Raw genomic sequence first — 14,246 nt, 5'->3', positions numbered from 1 at the left:
TTCAGCCCGGCTGGGCTCTTGCCAGCATCTCTGTCTGCTCTCAGTTGCCCCCCTGTCGCGTCCTGGCCTCCCCCAGCCCCTTCAGATCGTGGTCGCCACGGAAGGGGCCTCCAGCTGGGTCCTGGCCCCGGGCGTTCCTGCCGGCCCACCTGACGCCAACACGAGCTCCCCTGAGCTGGGGAGCAAGCAGCACGCCCCGGGCAGCAGTCAGGTCAGCCCTGTTCATGACGGCAGACAGGCAGGCTGTTTACTTCTGGGGGTGAAAAAGTAATATATGGACAAAAGTTTACATTTTAATGGCGCCACAGGCTGTAAAGTGATGATACCTCCCTCCCACCCCGACCCCGTTACCCCTGTGCCAGACCAGCGTCCTTCGTGTGGGCGCGTGGCCCATCTGCAGATATCCAAGCAGGGTCCCCTCCCCACTCCTGCCTGCTTTTTTATGGAAATGTTCATCCCAAATGCGGTTCCGTATACTTGGGCAGGGATGTGGTGGGGTTCATTTCTCCCTCCACTTTCCTGGGTATTTTTTAATACTTGCATAGAGAAGAACTAGTTATCCTGTTAATTACAAACGTATTGAAAACTTTTTTTCCTGCTCAGAGCTCAACTTGAGGAGTTTTTGAAGTACCCAAAGAGTCTCCTTATAGAGATGTCTTACCTATAGGGTGATTCAAAGACAGATGTACTCAAACCCTTGAGTTTAACTTATTTCAATTTTAATTTGTTTCACCACTAAATCCAAAGTCTGTTATTCTTGCAAGTTATATAACCTTTATGTTTTGGAGTCTGTTTTAAGTGCCAGACACATGTCAAAAACATATTTGAGATTTTTGTATAGGTTTTTGGTTTATGTGAAAGTTGCATTTCTGGAGTTTTATTTAAATGACAAGGATGTTTTAATAGGGATAAATTGTATCAATTGACTTCTGGTAAAATCTGTTTGTTACTGGATTCCTTGACCATAGGAAGTTGGCTTCCAATTTTTGTTACTTGAGCATGTTGGGAAGATTCATCATATGACACGTTTCTTTTGTTACATCCAGCGCTGCGCAGGGTAGTAAAATGACAGGCGATCCTGACGCTCAGCGAGCTGGTGTCTCCTGCTTCCCTGTCCTGCCCCCTCCCGCCCTGCAGCTTGTTCAGCTCTCCGCCGACTCCTGTCCCTGGGAGGGAGGGTGAACTCAACCTTAGCTGGCTGGCGACGGTTCTCTAGCTTAAGGTGTTCTGTCCCACGTGCGGAGCTCCCATCACCTCTGAGGAAGGCGAGTGCACCAGCTGTGCTGAGGGGCTCTCAGCTGGGGGAAGGTCGGCCACGCGAGCAAGCCTGGTGCTGGTGTCTCTTCCGCCCCTCGTCCTTGTGGCAGAGCAGGACGACCGCAGACGGGAGGGGCCGGCGGCTGCTCTCCAGGGCCGCTTGTGTCCCGTGCCTTCACTCGGCTGGGCTCTTTGCGTCCGCCTCTGCCGGACCCCTTGCTCCGTTGGGAAGCGGCAGCTGTGGGAAGGAGGCTTGGGTCCGGCTCTCCGGCTGCCGGTGCCTTCGTGGCCGGGCAGGAGGGGGCCCCGGAGGGACAAGGCCGCGCCCCGGGGCCGGCGAGGTCAGTGTGGCCGGACACCCGTCCCTCTGCTCTAGAGCACGTCAGCCACTTGAGCTTGTGTCGGTCAACTTTCACTCATCAGCTTATTCCATTTCACTTAGGTTAGTTTCACATTTTGGTGAAGATGTCTCACAATATGAATTTATCTGCTTCACTGAGACTGGCGACGCTTAGTGCACAGGAGACGACGGCGGTTGTGTTTGCACCGTGCGGTTAGCGAACGTCTGGCTGACGGCGTGTAGGGCGTGCCGTTGCCCTCCTGACGAGGGCGGGGAGCGCCCGCCAGCAGCTGCTGCTGACTGCCTCGCCTGATCTCTGTTTCCAGATCTTACAGTCCCTCGCAGCTCCGACGAAGACCTTAGAGCCGCAGGTGAACCACGGCCAGCAGGGCCACGCGAACGCAGCGCTGCTCAGCCAGGCAAGAGTGACCCCGGAGCCGCATCTGTCGCCGCCGCCACCGCCGCCGGCCCCGCCGCCCGTCCTGCACCTGCCGCCCCAGCAGGCCCTGCAGCTCCAGCAGCAGCCTTACCCGCCGCCACCGCCGCACCCGTTTCGGCCGCCGCCGCAGGCCCACCAGCCTCAGTTCCCCCCGCAGCAGCAGGCGCTGCAGCACCAGCTCGCACACTTGCAGCAGCTCCAGCGCCTGCACCAGCAGCAGATGCAAACGCAGGCGCCCCAGGCCCTGCCGTGCCAGCCGCAGCACCAGCTGTTCGGACACGACCCAGCAGTAGAGAGTTAGTAATGTGCTTTCTTCCTTTTTCTTCTCCCAAAAGTCTCGTACTTACTTGGAGAGTGTTTGCAGGTAGGGTAAGGATTCATGCCAAAGTAACTCTTAGAAAACGGGGAATGGGGGTCTCGTTACCTAACAGAGGATGTAGTTATGAGGACGGAACAGTTAGATTTCTTTGGTACTTTGGGACGCCACACCCTGAGGTGAACACTGGCGTCCATAGAACATCAGGCCGCCGCAGGGACCAGCTCGGGATGCTCAGTGCCCAGGCAGGAGCCGTTGGTTTCATGTTCTCGGTCACTTGACGTAGACAGGCGAGCAGCTATGTTTGCAGCAGTGTGCCAGAGGTCCTCACCGTACTGGTGGATACGTGATGGTCAGGCGTGACTCGCTTCACACGTTCATAGTGAACTCTGCAAAATGAGCTTGCTTATGTTTTGTGCACACATTCATGGGGTTGGGACTTTACTTTTTATGATTCTATTCTAGTTCCAGAAGAAGGCTTCTTACTGGGATGTGTGTTCGCAGTTGCGGATTATCCAGAGCAGATGTCTGACAAACAGCTGCTGGCCACCTGGAAAAGGGTAAGGTTACCGAGATGCAGATACGTATACATACACGCATACACATACATATAATATCTGAAGGTGTTATGGGCATTTTTATTAACACCCCCTGGGACCTTGGGCAGATCCGCTGTCTGGGCTTCAGTTTTCCTAACTGTAAGGGGAAAAGGTTGGACTTTCTTAAGATTATTTTCAGTCCTGAAATTCTGAGTGGCACGGATGACTTGTATATAACCGGGGGTGTGGGAAGAAGATCGGGTTTTGGTGCCCTCGGGTCAGGACCCTGGACTTATATATGTACCTGTGTCATCTCTGTTCTCCAAAGGCGAGTGGTTGGAAGGGACCTCAAAGAGTCTTCTAGCCCAGGTGTGGAACTGAGTCCGTTGATTGATTTATTAGTTTGCACAGTGGCCTTTAAAGAAAAGGAAAAGTAAACACTTGCAGTGCCACAAATCAAAATTGAGTCCAATTTTCTTTAAAAACATGAGTTTGTGTGCTTCAGATGCATCTTCAGTGGGCTTCCCTGCAAGCATTGTCGGTGTTTAAGCCCCTGCCACGTGCCAGGCACACTGTCAGACGCAGGGAACGCTGGTGACTGAACAGGAGCGAGGAAACCGTGAGACGGGTGGAGGAACAACCGCACGCTCAGGTGGCGGTGAACAGCACGTTGGGTGCGGGAGAGCCTGGAGAAAGGCACCAGCCGGGGCGGGTGCTTGTTAAGCAGAGGACCCCGTCTGCGAGGCCGAGGCCGAGTAAGAGTTCAGGGGAGGGAGGGGTCCCGGTGGAGAGAGTGACGTCGGCACGGCCGCGGGGGCGCGGAAGGGGCGCGGCAGAGGGAGAGCACGCTCCAGGGGCCGGGGTTAGGGTCGGGGTCCAGGAGGCATGGACGGCCGGAGACCAAGGCCAGGCCGTCCCTTCCAAGACCCGACTTACTGGCACGTTGTAGGAACCAGAGTTTGCTCCCCGTCGTCTTGAGAGCGTGTGGAGCGTGGGCAGGCGCGCGTGTGGCCGTGAGATGTTGGGCACGGGAGGCCGGGGCGGTGGCTGGGCTGGGCCTTGGTTGGGAAGCGCTGAGCACGCGAAGGAGGGCAGTCGCCAGGGGCAGGGGAGGAGATGCCTGTCTGAGAGTTACAACGGTGGACATTTTTTTTTTTTTTAAATTATGGAAGTGTAGGGGGTAATGATATTTAGAAACTATCCCGAAAAAAAAAGTGGAACAAAATTCAGAGATAAGAAGAGGTTTGCTTTTGGTTTTGGGGGGTTTTGTTTTTGTTTGTCAGTTAAAGGGTTAGTCCGAGAGGTCCAAAATTAAATCCTAGAAGTTTGGGAACAGAGGAAATGAAGGCAAGAAAGTTAAAAGGAGGTCGCTTACAACTGAAGGGTGTTTCTGCAGATTGAAAGGAGAGAAGAGGGCGCTGTTGGGGCCGCCGTGGAAGCGCAGCGTGTGAGGGCCGCCCGGGCTCAGGGCTGAGGAGGTTACCAGCGGGACCTGGGCGGGTGTCTGGCTCTCAAAGGCAGCCCGAGATTCCCAGCCTGGGATGCCATATCCAGTCCGTCAGTCAGATGGGACTGTGGGATGAAGATATTTTCAGACTCCCCCAGTCAAAAACTGTGCCTGCCGTGTGCCGTGCCGTGCCAGCCAAGAGGAGGGTGTGGCCAAGGGTGGGGCGTGACCCAGAGCTGGGAAGGGATACCGAGGGTGAGGGTGCAGGGCGGTCCAGACAGGCGTGAGAGCGGGTGGAGAGGGACCGGCCAACCCCGGCGCGGGGGGCGGCATCTGGGAGGGACGGCACGGGGTGGAGGAGACATGTCACCGGAGGGGCTGGACCGTGTTAAGCGGAGGTGACACTGCGTTCATCTTCTGTTGCTGTGTGACGACTCCCCCGAGACTCAGTGACTTGAAACAACGGACGCTTACTACCCCGTGGTTCCTGTGTGGGCCGGAAGTCCTGAAGCAGCTTAGCAGGTGGCTAGAGTCCTGGCCCCCAGGAGGCCGCATCTGAGGGCTCTGCTGGGCTGCAGGAACCGCTTAGAATGCCGCCCCCATGGCTCTTGGGGGGCCCACGCCCCCGCCCCGGGCCTCTCCAGGGAGCGCATCCGCTCAGCGTGGCGCCGGCTCCCCCGTGGCTTTGCTGAGGCCGCGTGCCATCGCCCGCCGCGCTCTGTTGGTCTGGCCCACGCTCCAGGCCGAGTCCAGCCCTGGCCCCTGGAGGGAGGAGGGTCAGGAGACATGCTTTTGAGCCAGCACGTTGCATTTCTTTGAAGAGTCTGGGAAAGAAATAGTGAAAGGTACATGGAAAGTTAATAAAAAGACAGGTGAGAAGGAGGGGAATGAGGCATTTGTTAACACCAGGGAAAGCAAAAGTTGGTACCAGAAAGGAACTTTGTCCTGGTGTGCCGTGATAGACCAGGTGGCGAGGCGTACTGTATCAAATCCCAAAGGCTGATTGAAATAGGGACTGTGATAGAGCCAAATTAGGAAGGCGCGTGCGTGTGTGCGTGCGCACGTGTGTGCGTGTGTGTGCGCGCGTGTGTGCGTGTGTGTGCGCACGTGTGTGTGCACACGTGTGTGCGCGTGCGTGTGTGTGTGTGTGCGCGTGTTTGTGTGTGTGTGAGGTTCTGGGGGGAAGGTGGCCTCCACAGTAGGAGGTTGGTAGATAACATCTAAAGCTAAAAGACAAAGAAATAGCATAGAATGTATTAGTTAGAATATATTAATAATTAACCAGAAGAAAGAGTTAAAGAGCTGGATATGGCAGCCTTAGGGGAGTGGAAAGTGAATGGGACAGCAAACTGCTGGTTTTGTCCTGGGCCTTATTAAACTATGTTTATTATGCATCACTGTAATCAACATAAAAATCAAATTTTAAAAGTAGTAAATGGAGAGGAGTGGATCAAGATGGCAGAGGAGTGCAACGTGGAGCTCGCCTCCTTCCACAGATACGTCATAAATACATCTACATGTGGAAACTGTTCTCACAGAATATCTACTGAATGCTGGCAGAAGACAGCGGACTTCTGAAGGGGCAAGAAAATCTCCACGTAACTAGGTAGGACAAAAGAAAAAAGAAAAAAAGGAGAGAAAGGAATCAGGATGGGACCTGTGCCCCTGGGAGGGAGCTGTGAAAGAGGAAAGGTTCCTGCACCCTGGGAGGCCCCTCCCTGTCAGGGAGATCAGCCGGGACAGAAAGGGAGCTTCCGAACATACAAAGAAGAACTTACACCAGTCCTTCTCAGACTCTTCTAAAGGACTGAAGAGGAGGGAACACTCCCAAAGACCTTCTGTGAAGCCACCATCACCCTGATACCAAAGCCAGACAAAGACACTACCAAAAAAGAAAATTACAGGCCAGTATCTTTGATGAACATAGATGGATGCAGAAATGCTCAACAAAGTATTAGCAAACCTAATCCAACAAAACATAAAAAAGATGATAACACCACGACCAAGTGGGATTCAGCCCAAGTTCACGAGGATGGTTCGGCATACACAAATCAATCAGTGTGATACACCAGTGATACACCACATGATCAAAGGAAAAGACAAAAACCGCATGATCATCTCAATAGATGCAGAAAAAGCATTTGACGAAGTTCAACATCCATTCATGATAAAAACTCTTACCAAAGTGAGTATAGAGGAACCAAAACATAATAAAAGCTATTTATGACAAACCCACAGCCAATACAATACTCAACAGTGAAAAGCTGAAAGCCCTCCTGCTAAAATCTGGAACAAGACAAAGATGCCCTCTCACCTCTTCTATTCAACATAGTTTTGGAAGTCCTAACCACAGCAATCAGACAAGAAATAAAAGGGTATCCAAATTGATCGGGAAGAGGTAAAATTGTCATTATATTCATACAACATACATACAGAGAACCCTAAAGACTCCACACAAAAATGAATTCAGCAAGGTAGGAGGAGGATACAACATAACAGAAATCAGTTACATTTCTTTATACTAATAATGAAATATCAAAAAGGGAATGTAGAAAAAACAATTCCTTTTAAAATCGTACTCCCTAAAATAAAATACTTAGGAATAAACCTGGCCAAGGAGGTGAAAGACTTCCAGGCTGAGAACTATAAAACATTAATAAAGGAAACTGAAGATGACTGAGAGAAATGGAAAGCTATCCCATGCTCTTGGATGGGAAGAATTAATATTGTTAAAATGGCCATACTACCCAAAGCAATCTACAGGTTTAATGCCACCCCTATCAAATTACCCATGACATTTTCCACAACTAGAACAAATAATCCTAAAATTTATATGGACCCATAAAAGACCCAGAATTGCCAAAGCAACCCTGAAGAAAAAGAACAAAGCAGGAGGCATGACCCTCCCAGACTTCAGACAGTACTACAAAGCTACAAAAATCAAAGCAGCATGTGGTACTGGCACAGAAACAGACATATGGATCAGTGGCTCAATGGGCACGATAGAGAGCCCAGAAATAAACCCACACACCTACAGTCAGCTAATCATCAACAGAGGAGGCAAGAATATACAATGGAGAAGAGACAGTCTCTTCAGCAAGTGGTGTTGGGAAAGCTGGACAGCTGCATGTAAATCGGTGAAGTTAGAACACACCCTCACACCTACACAAAAATAAACTCAAAATGGCTTAAAGACTTAAACATAAGACATGACACCATAAAACTCCTAGAAGAGAACACAGGGAAAACATTCTCTGATTTAAATCATCCCAGTGTTTTCTTAGGTCAGTCTCCCAAGGCAGTAGAAATAAAAGCAAAAATAAACAAATGGGACCTGATCAAACTTACAAGCTTTTGCACAGCAAAGGAAACCATAAACAAAATGAAAAGGCAGCCTACTGACTGGGAGAAAATCTTTGCAAATGATGCAACCGCCAAGGGCTTAATTTCCAAAATACACAAACAGCCTCATACAACTCAACCACAAAAAAAAAACCCAATCGAAAAGTGGGTAGCAGACTTAAAACAGACATTTCTCTAAAGTAGACATAGAGATGGCCAATAGGCACACGAAAAGATGCTCAGTATCACAAATTATTAGAGAAATACAAGTCAAAACTACCATGAGGTACCACCTCACACAGGTCAGAATGGCCATCATTAAAAATAACAAATACAAATAACAAATGCTGGAGAGGGTGTGGAGTAAAGGGAACCCTCCTACACTGTTGGTGGGAATGTAAGTTGGTGCAGTCACTGTGGATTCTGAACAGTATGGAGGTTCCTTAAGAAAACCAAAACTAGAGCTACTGTGTGATCCAGCAGTCCCACTGCTGGGCATAAACCTAGACAAAACTATAATTTAAAAAGACACACGCACCTCTGTGTTCATAGCAGCACTATTCACAATAGCCAAGACGTGGAAGCAACCTAAATGTCCGTCGACAGATGAATGGATAAGGAAGACGTGGTACATATCTACAACAGAACATTACTCAGCCGTAAGAAGGAATGAAATAATGCCATTTGCAGCAACATGGATGGACCTAGAGATGATCATACCGAGTGAAGTAAGCCAGAGAAAGACAGATACCATATGATATCACTTAGACGTGGAATCTAAAATGCTACACAAACGAACCTATCTACAAAACAGAAGCAGACTCATGAACACAGAGAACAGACTTGTGGTCGCCAAGAGGCAGCGGGTTGCGGGGGCGGATGGAGTGGGAGGGAGTGTGAGGTCAGCAGGTGTAAGCAAGCGCGCAGAGAATGGACAGACGGCAGGGTCCTGCCGTAGCGCACAGGGAGCTGCGTTCAACGTCCTGTGATAAACCGTAACGGAAAAGAATATTGTAAGAGAAGGATTTGTATATGTGTATGTGTAACTGAATCACTGTGCTGTGCACCTGAAACTAACACCACATTGTAAATCAACTAGACCCCAGTTTAAAAAACTTTTTTTTAATAGAAAATTTTAAGAAGTCGTAAATGAAATGGAATTGTTTCGTGGGGCAGGTCTTTTTTAACATATAAAATTCTCGCTCTTTTGGTATACAGCGTTTTAGATTTTGACCAGTCCCCCTTAGTGCCACACAACTATGTAACCACTGCAGTCGAGGTACGGGACAGTCCCCTCACCTCCAAAAACTGAATCTGTTTTTAAAAATAATTTTCTGGTGTTCACAGACTTCATTTTGACTTTTTTTTTTTTTTTCTTCCCCCTTTTAGAATAAAGTTTCTTAAAAGCAGTGATTCTAGCCCCGGGGGACGATTGGCAATGTCTGAAACATTTTTCACTGTCGCAGCTGGGGGAGTGTTGCTGGCGTCTCGGGGGGAGAGGTCTGTAGTGCCCAGTTGAGAAACCCTGTTTTAGAAAGAACATTCCACTTTCCCTCTGGAAATTCAGATGACATGGTGTTAAAGTTCATTTTTATTGTACAGTGCAGGGTGGAAAAGTCTGTAGATATAACCGATAACGTATCTTTTATACTTTTGGGGAACTAGACTATGAAAATGTATAATGGATTCTTTTAATAGCCGTCTTATTTGAAATTACAATTCTCCCTTCCCCTGGGCACTGGCAGTTGACTGTAATTCTGGGTCTTGTGCGTGTCTAGATAATCCAGGCGCACGGAGGTGCTGTGGACCCCACGTTCTCAAGCCGCTGCACGCACCTGCTCTGTGAGAGTCAAGTGAGCGGGCTGTTCGCACAGGTGAGTGAGGGCTCAGCTGCGATGGGACCCAGTCTGTCCCTTCCTCTGGACCGTGTTAGCGTCCTGAGTGACTCTAGCGATGATCGTGTTTGGAAAGGACTCTTTTTCTACCTCTAAAAACAGAAAATTGTGTCTTACTAATTCTCAGCGGTCTTTGGTGGGATAGATAGATAGCTCTGTGGCCACCAGGCCTCTCTGTCTGTGAGGAACGGAGACGGGGAGATCCCAGGTGGTGCTAGGGGAGCGTAGACGGCCTTCCGCTCCAGGCCAGGGCCGCGCTGAACGAAGAGCGGGCGGAAGCGGGATTTCTCAGCTGCTGGGGGATTCGTACGCAGGCCCGACCCGGTCCGTCCCCCGAGCTTCTGTGCCCCTGCAGAGCAGAAGCTTACCCCTCAGTATCGCCTGCTCTCATCCCCTGAAGCTTCATTTCTTCTCTTTGCTTAAAAACGTTATTTGTAGACAGACGGGTGTCAGTGTGTGTGACACACGGCCTCTGAGGAACCCCTGTTACCGAGTAGGTAGTGGTGCCCCTGGGGAGGTGCCCTGTGCTTAATTTTAGGTGAGCAGTTACCTTCTTTCATGACTTGTGTGCAGGGCCCTCTGTGTTCTCATGGGGCGGTTTTAATTTTGACGATCAGAAATGTCATCTCCTTCCATGACTGCAGTTATTTCCAGGGTTGTCAGACGTGTAGCTCTTCTCCCCGTGGTCGGCTCTTGTTCTTGGGTGGCCAGTAACGTTTTCGGGGTGTGTTAAAATTAACCTGCGACACCTTTGTAGTTCATGACTTCAGTAAATTGAGTGCTAAGCTCGTGAAATTCCTTTATTTATAGGACTCCCATTAAAGGTGGCCTTGTTAGCTGTCCAGCCTTACAGTCTGTGTTTAGCCTGCAGTGAAAACCCCCGAGACCAGCCCGTGCTCTTGCGTTTGCAGGCGGTGAAGGAGAGGAAGAGGTGTGTCACGGCGCACTGGCTGAACACGGTGCTGAAGAAGAAGCGGCTCGTGCCGCCCCATCGGGCCCTGCACTTCCCCGTGGCCTTCCCGCCCGGGGGGAGGCCGTGCTCCCAGCATGTAAGGCTCACCCCTCCTCCTCTGCCGGGCGGGCCCGTCTGCTCCCGTGTCCTCTGTGGGCTGCGAACGGCCCACGGGCCGGTGCCGAGCACGATAGACATCTTAACTTCCTTCTGTTCTCCTGTAACAGTCGTGGCTTCCTGCACAGAGTCGCTCTTTCATTGATCCTCCTAAGTCTTTTGACCCCGTTTCATAAATTCCTGAAGTAAAGCAAGCGTCTTACACCAGAAGTGGCTGCTGTTGGCCAGACGTTGTCACTTGTGGCTTCTCCCACTCGGCTGAGCTCAAAATTGGCATCAGTGAGGAGAGCCGACTACTATTTATACGCTTAATAGTATAACTTCATTAAGATTATCTGAACGGTGTCATAGTAACACAAAAATGGTTTTCCCATATTTGGTATGTTTGTTTTCCGTCCCCTTGCTGGCTGTGTGTGTAACATTTTCGCCGTTAACAAAGTTCTGGGTTTGACATTCTTAGAGATGATGTCACTGGGTACCTCTCGTGATGCCAGAGAAGGAACGGAAACACACGTGTCTATAAAACAGCTAAAATGTAGAAGAAAGAGTTGTATTAACTGGGTTAAATTGTCGTTGTATTTTGGCCTTACTTGCTCTCTTTCCTTAGATTATTTCTGTGACTGGATTTGTCGACCGCGACAGGGACGACCTGAAGTTGATGGCTTACCTGGCAGGTGCCAAGTACACGGGCTATCTCTGCCGCAGCAACACGGTGCTCATCTGTAAAGAGTAAGCATGGTTCTGAAGCCGTCCTTGATCTTCGGTTTATGCACGCTGTAGCGGCTGTTTCAGCAATTCTGCATTTCTTAATATGTCATAGTTCTGTGACGGAAATCAGGGTGTGAAAACCAAAGTCTGTTAACAGGATAGCAACGATATTTATGATAATGCTAGCAGAAGAATGAAATTAGATGAATTAATGAGATGCAATTTAGCCTAGGTAACAGCAGTAAGGTAAAGGTAGGCCTAGTGATGATCTCGTGATCCACGTGTACGCTTCCTTACCAGCCAGGGTCGGCTCTACAGAAACATCCCTGCCATTTCTAGCGTGAGAAAATGTGGACTGGCTTTGTTGAATATAAATATAAATTTGAACACAGAGAACTCTAACGTTTAATAAATGTGTTTTCTCTTCCAAAAAAAAAAAAAAAAAAGACCAACTGGTTTAAAGTATGAGAAAGCCAAAGAGTGGAGGATCCCGTGCGTGAACGCCCAGTGGCTGGGAGACATCCTTCTGGGGAACTTGGAGGCCCTGCGGCAGATCCAGTACGGCCGCTACACCACCTTCAGCCTGCAGGACCCCTTCGCCCCGGCTCCGCACTTGGTTTCAAACCTTCTGGGTAAGCGGGACCGGTCCACGTTGCCGCCGGCTTGCGTGCTAAGCACCGGTCTTGGCTTCGGCCCTCTCATCATTCTGATTGCATTTCCCGTTTCCTCGCCACCCTGTCTTCCTCTGCGCTCTGCCCAGGAGTGTTTGTTGGTGTGTATTTTGGTTTGCTTTTTTTAAATGGGCTCTCAGAGGTGGAAGGGACGCGCAGAAGCCCGCTGATATGTCTTGAGCCGGCTCTGGTCTGTCCACGGCGCCCCGTGAGCCGTGGCCCGACTGTACACACTACAGCACTCGACGTTACTGCAGTCACTGAGCTGGACGTTACTCCAGAAAACGGGCGTTCAGTTCGAACACGGCTTTAACGTGCTGTCCCTCAGAGGAGCCCGTTAAGTTCTGGTCTGAACGGCTTCAGTCACGAGAAAGCTCGTCTTCATCTCGAGCTGTGGTCTGCTTGCTTCCCTGTGACGCACCTGCTGGTGTGACGCCACCGGGTCCTCCGCGGACACGCCCTCGCTGCTCAGCGCGGTCGCCGCCCGGCGCGCTGTGGTCCGTGGTGTCAGCCCCCTCGTCGCGGTCGGTTTCTTAGAAGCCGGACTGTGTGGCTCCCAGAACTGGCCGGGGGGACAGCACACGCGGGCCGGGCAGCCTCTGCCGCGCTGCGTGCCCCTGCTTCGCTCAGGGCTGCCTCACACGCAGAGCTGGGCCCCCGCGGGCTCTCCGGGAGCCGCCGCCCCTCACTGCAGCTGCTGAGTAACAGTCCTCACACTTTCCCCTTCTTAAAGGTTGTCCGCCAAGCCGCCGTGTGTCCAGGATTACCCGCTCCTGAAAGGGCTTTTTGTGGTGGTGTTGTTCTTGTTGATGGTACACTTCCTTTTTTTTTTTTTTAATTGGAGGATAGTTGATTTACAGTGTTGTGTAAGTTTCAGGTGTACAGCAAAGTGAATCAGTTCTACGTATATGTGTATCTTCTTTTTTATTTTTTTAAGATTCTTTTCCCACGTAGGTCATTACAGAGTATTGAGTAGAGTTCCCTGTGCTCTGCAGTAGGTCCTTGTTAGTTATGTTTCATATATAGTAGTGTGTGTATGTGTCATGAAAAGGCTTTTGTAACACGGCTTATCTGTTTACACAGTATATCTGAAAAGTAACCCGTTTCTCTCTTTAGATGCTTGGAGAGTTCCATTGAAAGTGTCAGCAGAGTTGCTGATGGTATGTCAAGCTAATAACCTTACTTTGGCTGTTACTGTGTATTATACACGTGCAGGAGGGATACATTTGTATTTGTAAATTAAAAATTCTTTTAGTAGTTTGTCACCATAACAAATGAGGGCTGTACCTTCTCGCCTGTCGTAGCTGTTTAGCGTACCCTGCGTCTTTTTTTTTCTTAATTGATGATATTGTCAGTTATTCATATTTGTACACGTTAGGAACGTTATCACTTCAAAGAGCTATACGATTGCTTAAAGAATTGGAGAGCTGAGTAAGTGAGACGACATGTTTCCATAGGGTCAGGGAGGCAAGAGCTGGGGCGTTAGTGCAGTAGCCCTGGACCCACAGCTCACTCTGCAGGAGCCCGGACCTCACCGTGATGGGACCGTCCCCACATGTCCCAGGTGGGGTTCCAGCCCGCTGGCTGAGCTCTGATAGGGCACCTTCAGGAGGGACCGTTCTGGACCTGAAGGCCAGCCGTTGTTTGTTACCCAACAAGTGAGGGGGGCCGTCTGCACTCTCATCTCAGATTGAGAGGTCATTGCTTCAAGTAGTAAAACGGAGAGAAAGTGTATTTGTGGACGAAGGTCTGCATAGAGGTGAGGCAGGGGTGAAGGCTGACTTGGGGGGGTTCCTCCGGGGCACCGGCTTCCCCCCGCCCTTCGGCTCGGCGTGTCCGCAGGTCAGGGGCTCCAGCTGGTTCCAGGAACGTGGGCGCCCCGCGCCTGGGGACCGGAGCGGCCTTCAGCACCTTGCCCCGCCCTCCAGAGCACTGTGACCTGATCGTCCTGAACCCTCATGGGTGACAGTTCAGGAAGGGTCTCTTTTGGGGGATGTAGTTGCAATGAGTATGTTTTCCAACTTCCAAACTGAGACACAAGACAAAATATTTAAGTGAAAAGTGTTCTGAAAAGTTGAAGGTTGAGGATTAAATCCGTAACGTGAACAGAGAGAGGGGTGAGACGTTTTAAAGAACTGCTGCGTCTGGTGAATAAAGAGGGAGCCAGCCCAGGGCTTCCCTGGAAGGCTCGCGTGTGCCTGTCTCTCGGCTGGCGAGGCGTGG

The 14,246-nt window shown here is 50.4% G+C and overlaps 1 protein-coding gene across 3 annotated transcripts in view; it reads left to right on the top strand.

Annotated features, from left to right (window-relative positions):
• The window catches only part of PAXIP1 (PAX interacting protein 1), a 48,523-nt gene that overhangs the window by 23,801 nt on the left and 10,476 nt on the right, over positions 1-14,246 (top strand). For all 3 annotated transcript variants that reach the window (XM_068549749.1, XM_068549750.1, XM_068549751.1), the window contains 7 exons: positions 1,924-2,332; positions 2,818-2,912; positions 9,459-9,554; positions 10,487-10,624; positions 11,252-11,373; positions 11,800-11,984; positions 13,140-13,183. In XM_068549749.1, the coding sequence (XP_068405850.1) occupies positions 1,924-2,332; positions 2,818-2,912; positions 9,459-9,554; positions 10,487-10,624; positions 11,252-11,373; positions 11,800-11,984; positions 13,140-13,183 (1,089 nt within the window). The remainder of the gene's footprint in view (positions 1-1,923; positions 2,333-2,817; positions 2,913-9,458; positions 9,555-10,486; positions 10,625-11,251; positions 11,374-11,799; positions 11,985-13,139; positions 13,184-14,246) is intronic.

The sequence above is a fragment of the Eschrichtius robustus genome, chromosome 8 (genome assembly GCF_028021215.1).
Source record: "Eschrichtius robustus isolate mEscRob2 chromosome 8, mEscRob2.pri, whole genome shotgun sequence".
Classification (NCBI taxonomy): Eukaryota; Metazoa; Chordata; class Mammalia; order Artiodactyla; family Eschrichtiidae; genus Eschrichtius; species Eschrichtius robustus.
The sequence above is the reverse complement of the archived record's forward strand: the minus strand, read 5'-3'. Positions and strand labels throughout refer to the sequence as shown.